Source organism: Acartia tonsa, chromosome 6, assembly GCF_053477335.1.
Source record: "Acartia tonsa isolate MP-2025a chromosome 6, ASM5347733v1, whole genome shotgun sequence".
NCBI lineage: Eukaryota > Metazoa > Arthropoda > Copepoda > Calanoida > Acartiidae > Acartia > Acartia tonsa.
In genome coordinates this window covers 3,102,898-3,115,677 of record NC_137265.1, presented here as the reverse complement: position 1 = coordinate 3,115,677, position 12,780 = coordinate 3,102,898, and the positions used below count along the sequence as shown (strand labels likewise).

The 12,780-nt window shown below is 33.1% G+C and overlaps 2 protein-coding genes across 5 annotated transcripts in view; both read left to right on the top strand.

Moving 5' to 3' along the window:
• Positions 1 to 2,469, top strand: part of LOC145321594 (uncharacterized) — a 25,415-nt gene extending 22,946 nt beyond the window's left edge. For 2 of the 3 annotated variants that reach the window (XM_080163037.1, XM_080163035.1), the window contains exon 7: positions 1,669 to 2,469. In XM_080163037.1, the coding sequence (XP_080019163.1) occupies positions 1,669 to 1,718 (50 nt within the window). In that variant the 3' untranslated portion in view covers positions 1,719 to 2,469. The remainder of the gene's footprint in view (positions 1 to 1,668) is intronic. The other variant, XM_080163036.1, reaches the window with a different exon arrangement.
• Positions 2,469 to 12,780, top strand: part of LOC145321593 (2,4-dienoyl-CoA reductase [(3E)-enoyl-CoA-producing], mitochondrial-like) — a 24,741-nt gene continuing 14,429 nt past the window's right edge. For both annotated transcript variants that reach the window (XM_080163034.1, XM_080163033.1), the window contains exons 1-4: positions 2,469 to 2,533; positions 3,637 to 3,695; positions 4,555 to 4,614; positions 9,392 to 9,466. In XM_080163034.1, the coding sequence (XP_080019160.1) occupies positions 2,479 to 2,533; positions 3,637 to 3,695; positions 4,555 to 4,614; positions 9,392 to 9,466 (249 nt within the window). In that variant the 5' untranslated portion in view covers positions 2,469 to 2,478. The remainder of the gene's footprint in view (positions 2,534 to 3,636; positions 3,696 to 4,554; positions 4,615 to 9,391; positions 9,467 to 12,780) is intronic.

Sequence of the window (12,780 nt, the reverse complement as noted above, 5' to 3'; positions counted from 1 at the left end):
CAACGACTTTTTTTTATAAAAATTAAACAGCCTAAAACCACCCTGGGACCTATAAGAAGCTTCACTATAAAGGAGAACCATATCGGTTCAGCGGTTAGCGAGATCCTTTGCTACAGACAAAAAAGCTCACTACTTAATATAATAGAATAAAATTAAGGTTAAAACTTAAAAATTAAGTAACTATTAAATGATCTTTCTTCTTAGCAAATAAATCTAATTAACTATTACTACTCTCAATCTGTAATTTCAACCCCCAACGGTTGGAGGATGGGCGGGGAGGTGGCGTTGAATGCCTGCCCCCCCCCCCTCTGTTTTTTATCTATCCCATTTTCTGTGTACAAAAGGTAGAGGGCTATAACTGAGTGACTTTCAAAATATGGGTATGACACATAACTGAGAGTTGAATTTTTTTTAATATCTCCTTTCTGGTGGGCACAGGATGCCAGCAAATCTGGTAAGGTCATTCAGGTAAAAAGTAAAAATTAGTTTTTTACTTAAACAAAGCATTTCATGTTATCTAATACTAAAATATCCTATAGTTGTACATCCTCATATGTAATATAGGTGTTCAAGTCGATTTCAGGTTCCAGGTATAATCCTGCAAGTCCTGAACCTCCAGGTCTCCAGAAATCTTTAAACGGTTCCTTTGACCGCAAATTTTTACTTAAAGATTTCAAATTTTAAACTTTTTTATATATCTTCATGACATATTACAATTTCATAAAATCCATTGCCGTTTACCTGCCAACCGTCGGTTTGCGGCTAGCAGCTGCCAAGTACTGCTGCCACCGCCAAAATTTATGTTTTGAGATTTCTAATATAAAATTTACATAAAGATTAACATATTCAGAAAAAATTGTTCTTCTAGATTCAATAATAAAAAAATTACAGCCATTTAAGATTTAAAAAAAACAGAGATTTTTGTTGTAAAATATAAAAGATTATATTGCCGGATATCCGGCCCAACCCTAGTTCTGACAAAATACAAATGTTAATGTCCGTTTGTCCTACCGTTTCAGTGCTTCGCTTTTATGGATGTTGTCATCCTTGTTAATATTTTCATGACCAGTACCACTGAACATCTGCTTTATTACTTACTTTGTCCGTCATTGATTGGATGGTGTTATTCTTCTTTAAAATTCTTGTCCAAAACAGATTTTTATATTCTTACATAATTTTTGTACCTTTTCATACCTATTGAAGCTCTGTTCAGATTAAAGTTTTAATTTCAAAATTAATATATAGTATTTTCCCTAATTCATTACACAAAAAAAGTTATTAAATGTCAAAGAAAATTTTCTTTTATAACTTGTAATTAAACAAGGATGACAACACTCATAAAAGCGAAGCACTGAAACGGTAGGACAAACGGACATTAACATTTGTATAGTGTCAGAACTGAATAACCAAAATATAAATGTATAAGAGTCGAACCAAAATTGTAAGTAAATTTGTTGAAAAACTGCTGGATACAGGATAATGTTTATGAACATACTTACATTTTTAGGACTTGATTATAGAGTTGCTTCTCTTATAACATTATACTTTGTTGTCTCAGGAATTAATATACCAAAAATCATTTGCGCATTGATTACGAGATGGTTGCATTAACTCCCTCCCCCCCCTCCCCTTCATATGTGACATGTACCTAACTTCTATTCTGTTTAGGTAAAGAAATCACCACAAGTGAGAACATGGACCTGGACAACAGTGTGTAGAGGTCCATCCTGCTACATCATACCACCACAGTAAGAATATGAACCTGGACAACAGTGTGTAGAGGTCCATCCTGCTACATCTTACCTGATTAAATTTATTCGTACTGTGTCAGAAAGTACTTGAATGTTTGACTTTGTGGATGACTATTTGAGTCATGTGAAGGAAACGAAGTTGGGGGTTCCGTGATATTTTCACATTAGCTTTTCTCCTATTTCTAGCCCCTGCGGGGGGGGGGCTCTAACCCTTCAGGGCCAATTGCCTAACCCTGCTAGGCAATCATCTAACCAAACTTAACCTATAGCAACCTTTCAAAAGCTTCTGTGAAAATACGACGAAACCTGCTACTGTTTTTTTTAAAAGTCGAATAACTTTTGTCTTTAAGGTTCATAGGTAGGTAATAAGTTGAAACATTTTATTTTTAATTAGCTGAAAATATTATTTTTAATTAGCTGAAAATATTATTTTCTTTTTTTACAATTGAATTTAATCTTTTTTTCAAATGAAATATCCCTCATTTTGAATAACTTTAATTTTTACGCTAATTTTAACTTTAGAATTATTAATTTCTTTATTTTATATTCATTGTTCTCTGAAGTTTATCTGAGGAGGTCAAATAGTGTTTTTTGTATTTATCAATGTAGGAAGTACCTAACCTATTGTTCTACTGTTAAAGTATTGAGTTGAAAATCACTTGACTTTTTGTATACACCATTTGTTATAAAATGAATAATTTTCTCTTGTTTTTGCAGACTTCTAAAAATGTCAGCACTACGAGCAGCTGTGAGCCAGGCGGCTAAAACCGATTTGAAATTAGGTAAATAGATTTTATTATTTATGGAGCAGCTACTCTGCAATTTGTTTTAGTCTATACGTGATTCAAATTCTAAGGGAAGACTGACTAATAAAGGTAGATCCGAAAAATTAATACTATATCAAGTTATAAATATTAAAAAGAAGATAAATTTTCGGCCATGTAATTTTCAACTAAGTAAGTCATGTAAGCTTAATCTAATCTAAGGTTTAATTTGATTTTTTTTATGGAACTGCTTCTTTGTCCACATCTATAAACTTATTTTTAAAAATTTTCATTGTAAGCACAAAATTTGAATTTTGACTCAGGGATCTAAAGGGATAAGACAATGGCTGATAAATTGATGTACATCCCCAATGACGATACATAAGAGATCCCATTCTGTAGATTTATTTTATTAGTTGAAACGTTTGGACACCCAACTGAGTGAACCAACTAATCAAAATTCAATAAAAGTCTCCAAAGTTGTTAATCCAACGAATAAGCAAACATTGTTATAAAACTTTGGGGACTAGTTTAATAAACAGGTCAATGTACCCTCCCTCCCTGACTTTGAATAGTCTCCATCCATGTTAAAACTTGGGATTGATATGTCTATCAATCATGTAAAAATAAGATTTAAAACTTCTATCATTTTCAAGAGAAAACTATAAAATCATTTCTAGAATACTGAAAGTACATCACTGAAGACAGGACAATTACAGTTGTAAGATTTAAAAGAAAGGGATAGTTCCATGTGAGAGAATGATGAAGGATTTTTTACCTTTCATAAGAAAAAAAATGGATAAATTGAAAGGCTATCGCCGTAAGCCTCTTTGTTTACATCTTTTCCTTCAATATAAAATAGAACCATTAAAGGTAGTTTTAATACAGTTTCCATATAAGGAAATTCGGATCCTAATTGTCATTGTATTCTTAACTGATCCCTTTATTCTAGGTCAGAAACGGAGAGATAGGGCATTATATGATAAGTTGTTCTTAACCTGAATTTTTGTGTGAAGTTTTGCCTTTAGTAATGAATATTGGCAGGTTTAAATTGGTGTGAATACGGATTTTACTATATTTTTACCCATCATTATTATGTTTTCAATGTTGTTTATTTTTAGGTGTAAGAGCCTTTTCAACTACAACTGGAAGAAATGGAGACTACCCACCCAGACCACAGGTTAGTAAAAATGAAATTGCCTCGGGGTTGGACATGTCATTTGTAGAAAATCCACTTTGCCTCCTACAAGTCAAAACAAGAGGGGGGGAAGTTTTGACACATTTGCGGAAACCGTGAGTATAGGCTTTATCTTTGGTCTATGAGGATAGGTTATTAGGGATAAAATCATTCTCATATGATAAATTTTCCCAAGTTTTAAGATTTTTTGGATAAGCCTCCAAGTTCAGGAGCTGCAGGTCTCCAGGTGGTATCTGGACAGGTAAAAATAAAAATTGAATTTTTGTTGAAGAGTTAGAGGTCAACTTATAAAAGAAAATATGCATCTTTTATCTTTAAATATGTAAATATCATTTAAAAGTATGCACAATTTGTTTTATAAGTTGACCTCTAACTCTTAAAAAAAAATTTTTTTTCATTTTTGCCTGTCTGGAAACCACCTGGAGGCCTGCAGCCCCTGAACCTGGAAGACTGCAGCTCCTGAACCTGGAGGCCTAACTAAAACATCTTAAAACTTGGGAAAATTTATCATATAAGAATGATTTTATCCCTAATAGCCTATCCTCTCAGTCCAAAGATAAAGCCTATACTCACGGTTTACGCAAATGTGTCAAAACTCCCCCCCCCCCTTGTTTTTATATCTTTTATTTCTTTGTCCTTATTTTTCTTGGCTTTTATTACTAACTTGCCTCGGATGATGAGAGGGGGTGGGGAAGATGTTGTACCCCTGCCAAATAGCCTTAGCCTCCCCTAGATAACTGTAAAATTCCCTGAAAATAGTGTACTGTACATACATAAAGATAGACATTTGATTCTGTTACTTTAGTACAAGAATGAAAAAAACAAAATTATTTTTGTTTAGGCCAAACATTTCCCAGTGAAAAAAGATACCATGCTGCCACCCGATTCCTACAAAGATAAGGTAAACTATGAATTTATACCTAAAAACATACAGCCAAGGTTAAATATATAGTTGTTGTCTTTATTGTAGCGATCTCAGCTTTCAGCGGATAAATGAAAAATTATAAGATTAACACCATTTTGATAGCCCCCAAGGCCCGGGCGAAAAAAACTGGTATTGATTTTATAATTTTAATTTAATATCCGCGGAAAGCAGTATATAATATGATTTTATAAATAACTATTCACGTGCTGCTGTCATTATCAGATTGAGATATCATGCAGACGCATATTTCTAATTTATATTATGCCAAAACAAAAAGGAAAAATTTCAGATATTTTCCCTAAACACACCACCACGTTTTGAAAAATAACTTTAATGTTAAGTACTACACAGAGAGAGAGGGAACAATGAGCTGTTTATCATACTAGTCTCCAATGTTATATAATAACGTTTTCTTATTCGTTAGCCTACAACTTTGGGGACTTCAGTTAATTTTGTTTGGTTGTTTCTATAAGTTCAGTCTTTAAACTTTTTTAACCATAAATTATTATCTACGGAAGGAGTAATTTTGTGTATCATTATTAGGAATGTACATCAATTTATCGGCCATTGTCTTTCCCTTAAGATCCCTAAGTACAACCTCTAATCAACACATTATGCATGCATAGTTTACGTCCAAGTTTCGTAGAAAACAAGGATGACAACATCCATAAAAGCGAAGCACTGAAACGGTAGGACAAACGGACATTAACACCTATATAGTGTCAGAACTGAATAATCAGAATATAAAAGTATACCTAATAGTCGAAGCAAAATTGTAAGTAAATTTGTTGAAAAAACTGCTTGATACAGGATAATGTTTATGGACATACTTATATTTTAGGACTCACTTGATTATAGAGTTGCTTCGCTTAAATATTGTTCTTTGTTGTCCCAGGAATCAATATACCAAAAATCAGATAAAACGGATAATTACATCACATAAAAGTTTGTTTTTTAAAAAGTAGAAAAATTAACATGTTTGAAATGGACGTCCGGACATTCTGGTAATGATTAAAGAGTTGCTACGCTTTCTAAATCGTACCTAACTACTACAGGAATCACCATGCAAAGTTTGAAATCGATAGGACAATTATAACATGCCTAAATTAACGAATAAAAGCTATCTATCTCGGACGGACGGACCGACCCTAATTATAGAAAAGCTTCGCTTTTAACAAACAGACTTTCATCCTACTTATTTTATATTAGGAGTAAAGTACTCAAAAAAGTAAATGATCTACTTTTGGATTTAAACATGCTTATCAGCACTAAAACACCGTGTTCCAGAAAAGCCAAAAAATGACAAAAAATCATAGAGAGTGTATATTTTAAAATTTTGATGAAATTTTATTTAAATAGCAATAAGTATCCATATATCTTTCAATATAATGGCAAAATTTTAAATATCTCCATCCTGGCTGGCACAGGATGCCAGCAAACCTGGCAGAGTCATACAGGTAAAGAGTAAAAATATTTTGTTTGCCTTAAACTAAGCATTTTAAGTTACCAAATACTAAAATATCCTATACTAGTACATACCAATATGAAATTTAAGTGTTTAAGTCAATTTCAGGGTCCAGGTATGATCCTGCAGGTCCTGATCCCTCTCAAATCTTTAAACAGCTCTTGAGACCGCAATTTTTGACCTATAGACTTCAAATTTTAAACATAAGCTTTTCTAACAAGCATGTATGACCTACTGAAATTATATGAAAATTTGCCGCCGTTTTCCCGCCGATCGCCGCCGCCGAAATATGTATTTTGAGATTTCTAATCTAAAGTTTACCTACAGATGAGCCTATTTCTTATTTATTTTCTGTGTGTATATGTAGGGAGGGAGTGGACAATAGGCTGTTAATTATAATAGTCCCCAAATTCACAAAATAGCGTTTTCTTATTTGTGGGCATAACAATTTGTGGGACTTTTATTGAATTTTGATTGGTTGGTTTATTAGTTGAGTGTCCAAACGTTTCAATCACTAATTATAATTTATAGAAGGGGCAATTTTGTGTATTAGCATTGGGAATGTACATTAATTTCTCGGCCATTGTCTAATCCCTATTAATCTCTGATATGAAAGACTTTCATTTTATTTTCAATTTACTTGAAAGGAAGCATTTTCTATCTTAAACAATACAAATTATATTTGTATTTTTTTAATAAGTATGAAAGCACCTTTGGAAAAAGGTTGCTTAATAAAAGGGTGAAGGGAGTAAATAACGCTAACGAATTAAATAAGAATATATATTTGAACTAAAAACCACATACAATTTTTTTAACTTCTAGCTTTAATGGGTTCAGATGTGGATATAAGTCGGGCATTCCCCCCCTCTCCCCCCCCCCCCCAATAAAAAGGTAAAATGGTTCAGATAAGGGCCTAGACATTTAGGGATTATCTTTATTTAAAACTTTTCTCTACTTTTAGTTTAATTGAATATGTGTTGGAAATAAGTAGAAAAATAAATTACTTTTATATCTTTAAAAAGAACACAGTAATAGTGTCTGACTGATTATGACGTAACAAAAAAAAATTAGCCAATGAGAGGCCGTTATTGACTAATGGTAAAATTTATAGTGGCCTCTCATTGGCTAATTTTTTTTGTTGCGTCATAATCAGTCAGACACTATTACTGTGTTCTTTAAAAATTGTTATTTTTTGATAGACTCTAGTATCTTTAGGGCTTAAAAAACAAACTTCGCATACACAGGGTAAAGTTCTCTGATATTATACATACATCTAATATCACCATGTAAGAGGATTTGCTTGGACTTTTTTGGTCTTAAAAGATCTGGAACAAAACGTAAAATTTTCATTAGAAGAAAATTGTCTATTTTACAGAAATCGGGTATGCTAAGAAAACCATCTACAATTACAACAAAAAATGGAGATTTGACTTCTTTTAAAGGCTAAACGTATAAATTATTACATACTGATTCCAAAAATATATAATACTTAAAAATAGCTTTAAAAATAAAGGGTCCACGATGATTTGAAATGTAGTTTAGTTGACCTTAAAAATAGTTGTTTACAATGATGAAAAGGAACTTATTTCCATACCTCTGGTATAATTGCACATAAAATTCTTATTTTTCATAGTAAAAGCTAATCCTTTCGGCTATATTTCCAAAAACTTGTCTATATTAGTAATCAATTGTTTAAAATTGTATTTTCCAAAATGTAAAAAACGATTTTTTGTCACTCGTGGAACATAGTGTAAAAGTATGATGCCTTGAGTTTTTTTATTCTGAGGATTTTACATGTTGGGTCCGTAACCATTCGTCCTACTTATCAGCACTGATGTTTCTAATTTTAGATACCTTCTTATTGGTTTTATTCTCCTCGTGAATGGTTGAAATTTTGAATATTTAAATTCCAAACGTGATATTATGTATCAAACCATTGGAAACAACAGTAGACTGAGTACACACGAGATGGCAATATTAAGATACAGAGTTTGAAAATAAAAATTTAAATTCAACAAGGACAATGTTGGCATCCATAGGTAGCGTAGCAAGGACTAGTAATGGCAATCCGTCGAATTTTTGGGCCGGATTCTGATTCTGGATTCTTAAAAGAATCCATCAAAAAAGTGGCGGATTCCTTGCGGATTCCGGATTCTTATTTTTGGCGTGTTCCGGATTCTAGTAGTATCTTAAAAGGCTTTTAAAAAATAAATGAAGCATGAAAAGCTTTGAAATCAAAATAAATATATTTTGATGTCATGTGACCACTGTACTAGCAATTAGAGGGCTTAGTTGACGTTACCAGCTGATCTCTCAACTTCGTGGTTTATGTGGGAAGAGATGAGGGGCGGGGGGGGGGTGGTGGTGTGGGGGGAGATGGTGGTGTGTGTGGGGGGGGGGTGATCTTTGCCTTTAAAAAGAAAGAGTTGAAAGAAAAAACTCAAGACGCTAATTTTAGCCTACCAATTAAGAATCCGGACTCCGCTATTAAAAAACGGATTCCGGATTCGGATTCCAAAATTGGCCGGATTCCGGATCCGGATTGCCAACCCTAGCAAGGACATTAGACAATCATGGATAACACGTTTAACAAGTTTATTTTTACATAAAAGAAAAACAAAAAAAGCTACTTTATAGCAGTTCTTGAGTGGATTGTTAATGTTGAACTTGATACCTAATGCTTTCATATATCCTACTCAAGGTTAAGGAATCTACACAACAGAATCTAGAATACTTAAATCCTTAGCAGTAGAGTAAATCAAATATATTGTATATAAACAGATGGATTGTGCAAAATAAGCGCAGCCATAGCAACCATACCACATTTTAAATCGTATGTTGTACTCATATAAATGTTTTGACTTTCTTAACTCACTTTGAAAGATACCAATATGAAAATTTTGGTTTCACCCTGTAGATTTGTTCTGAAAAGATTCCTTATTATAAATATATTGACGTTAGAAAAATGTTTTTATTCATTCTTTTGCGTACTGACAATGAATATAGTACTTTTATTCATAGAGAGGGGACAAATGGGCTGTTTAATAAACTAGTCCCCAAATTTTAAAAAAAGCGTTTTCTTTTTAGTTGGCTTAACAAGTTTGGGGACTTTTGATGAATTTTTATTGGTTGGTTTATTGAGTTGAGTGTTCAAACGTTTCAACCATCAATTTTAATATACTTATTACAGAACGGGTAATTTTGTATATCATAATTAAGGATGTACATCAATTTATCGGCCATTGTCCTATCCCTTTAGTTCCCTGTTATTTTATTTGTTTGTTTTAGGTTGTTCTGGTGACTGGCGGTGGTACTGGTCTTGGTAAGGGAATGTCTCTCAAATTCTCACAGCTTGGCGCAAAGGTGATTTTAAAAATTTCTGCCTGAATGGATTTATTATTACTTGGATCTTACACCAGATTTTCATGCTCTCTAATGAAGTGACTGGCTAAAATAACGATCCTCCCCACCTATCCACCATTTTTACCCCCTCCTTTCCAACTGGATGAACGTACTGACCAATAATTGATGTCCATGTTAGCAACCTAGGTATATTTTTCTCTGCCATAATATCCACGCATATTCTATATCCATTCAGTTATGCTATTTTGACTAAGACAATGGGATTATAAAAAATGTTATAACAAAGGTCTTGAAATCAGTGGCATGGACAGATTTACTTAATTATTGCACTAGAACCCCAAAGTTTCATAATAACGTTTTCTTGTTCGTTGGCACATCAACTTTTATTGAATTTTGATTGGTTGGTTCAGTTATTTGAATGTCCAAATGTTTCAGCCACTAATTATAATCTACAGTAGGGGTAGTTTTGGGTATCATTGGGTATGTACATCAATTTATCGGCCATTGTCTTATCCTTTTAGATCCCTGGTGCAAGACCATTAGGGTTGGTTGTCTGCAACATCTGGGATTATTAATGCCCTCCAGTTTAATAACCGGACTTAAAAAGCATGCTTACTAAAATAATTTGGATATAAACAATGAAAATGTCACGTGACTGTTATGAAAAGATTAATATAAAGAATTACTTCCTGGTGGTCGTATTTATCATACAAATATTATATTTGATATGTGTAAAAAAAACAGGTTTTAATCTTATGATTGTACATTTTTATATTCGTAGAAAACTGGATATAATACGATGCTAGACATTTTTTTCGTATGGATGAGAACCGGTTCAAATCCACCGGATATTAATACGAGTTTTGAAGGAATACAATATTTTAAGAGAATTTGGGGGGAAGATTGATTTAACGTACAGAGAGAGAGAGGGGACAAAGGGCTATTTACTTCATTAGTCCCCAAAATTTAAAAGTAATAACGTTTTCTTATTTGTTGGCTTAACAATATCGAGGAATATTATTGAATTTTGATTGGTTGATTTATTAAGTTGAGTGTTCAAACGTTTCTACCCCCAATTTCAATCTATAGAAGGGATAATTTTGTGTAGCATCATTGGGGATATGCATCAATTTATCGTCCATTGTCTTATCCCTTTAGATCCCTGACATTACATTCTTGTATTGTTTGAAGTATTTTCGCGTGGGCTTGGTTTAATGTTTAAAAGGTGTCACGTTTCATTTAATTATGTACAAACTTGTCCCGTCTCTTGGTAATGTTCGCAAATTTTTTTCTCATTAAAAAAATCAAATTCGATTGGGTAAAAGATTAACCTTACAGTAGTAAAAGAAACAATCAGAAAAAACCTACATAGGTACTAAAAGCCTTAAAGTTTTATTATTTTTCTGTTAACCCCAAAAATTAACAAGTTTTAATGCTACAGCTGGCAATTTTTCTAAGAGTATCTACCATGCTTTTAAAAATTTGGCATGATGGAAAGGAAACTAAGTAGCGGGTTTCATCTTATTTTGACAGTATTTTCTGATTGATTTTTTTAGGCAAGGTTATGTTAGGTAAATGTTAATGATTGCCCCTTAGGGTTACAGCCCCCCCAGGTGATAGAAATAGGAGAAAAGATACCGTGAAAATACGACGTAACCCGCTACTTCGTTTTCTTTCCATGATCAAAAATGTATGTTTGACATGACATGGATATGGGACACTTATTTTATTATGTTGTAGGGTAAGGGGGGGGGGGAAGTTTCGGTAAGGGGCTATTTTTGGTAATTTCGACCTACCTTCATTAAATGACCCTTTTCTCCATGTTCCTTTCAAATGACAGAAAAAAACATAAAAGCAAATTTGTTCCTTATTAAATTGCCTACAAAAAAGTATAAAATGAATTTTTTGTGAGATGAATATTAAGGGTACTTATTGGGTCTCAAAATTGGACGAAAAAAATTTTTTTTTTCAAAAATTTTTTAGTAGGTGTGTAAAGATCGACGTACACAAAAATTGGTAAGACCTAGAGCTGATCCGAAAAACTTTTTGAACTAAGAATTGCCCGCTTTTTCCAAATCCGTTGAGAGCTTTAAAATCGGGTTAATATTTTTTTCAAAAATGACCAAAGTTGGCGCCGGGGGAAAAATCGGTAATTTCCAAAAATAATTTACTATATGTATTTCACTTACCTAACCTTAATTTTCTCAGTAACCATTTGACCAATAGAGATGATTTCTTAAACTTAAGCTTTTATGCTTATAAACTACCTTCTAGTTTAGAAGTCTCCCCCTTGCCGCCAACCCCTAGCCCTCCGGGGCTCAAAAAAACCTAAAAATTAACCTAACCTTAATTTTCTCAGGAACCATTTGACCAATAGAGAAAATTTCTTAAACTTAAGCTTTTATGCTTATAAACTACTTTCTAGTTTAGAAATCACCCCCCTGCCACCAACCCCTAGCCCTCTGGGGCTCAAAAAAAAACCTAAAAATGAACCTAACCGTAATTTTCTCAGGAACCATTTGACCAATTGAGATGATTTCTTAAACTTAAGCTTTTATACTTATAAACTAAGTTTAAGTTTAGAAGTTGCCCTCCTGCTGCCAACCCCTAGCCCCCCGGGGCTCAAAAAACCCTTAAAATGAACCTAACCTTAATTTTTTCAGAAACTATTTGACCAGTAGAGATGATTTCTTAAACTTTAGCTTTTATGCTTATAAACTAACTTCTAGATTAGAAGTCACCCCCTTGCCACCAACCTCTAGCCCTCCGGGGTTCAAAAAACCCTAAAAATGAACCTAACTTTAATTTTCTCAGGAACCATTTGACCAATAGATATGATTTCTTAAATTTAAGCTTTTATGCTTTTAAGCTACCTTCTAGTTTAGAAGTCACCCCTCCCCCCGCCAACCCCTAGCCCTCCAGGGCTCAAATAAAATTTAAAATTGAACCTAACCTTAATTTTCTCAGGAACTATTTGACCAAGAGAGATGATTTCTTATACTTAAGCTTTCATGCTTATAAACTAACTTCTAGTTTAGAAGTCACCCCACTGCCGCTATCCCCTAACCCTCCGGGGCTCAAAATTTAAATAAGAAATTTTAATTAAGGTTAGGTTCATTTTTTGGGTTTTTTTGAGCATGAATATCTTACCTACTAACAACCTAGATGAACCCTATTGATGTTATAAACAACATTTTGACACAATATCATGTTATTCCTAGATAAAAATGAACAGAAAGAAATATTTAAAATGAAAATGTATGCAGGGTGAAAATGGTGAATTTTTGTCAAAGATGACACTTTTGCTTCAAATT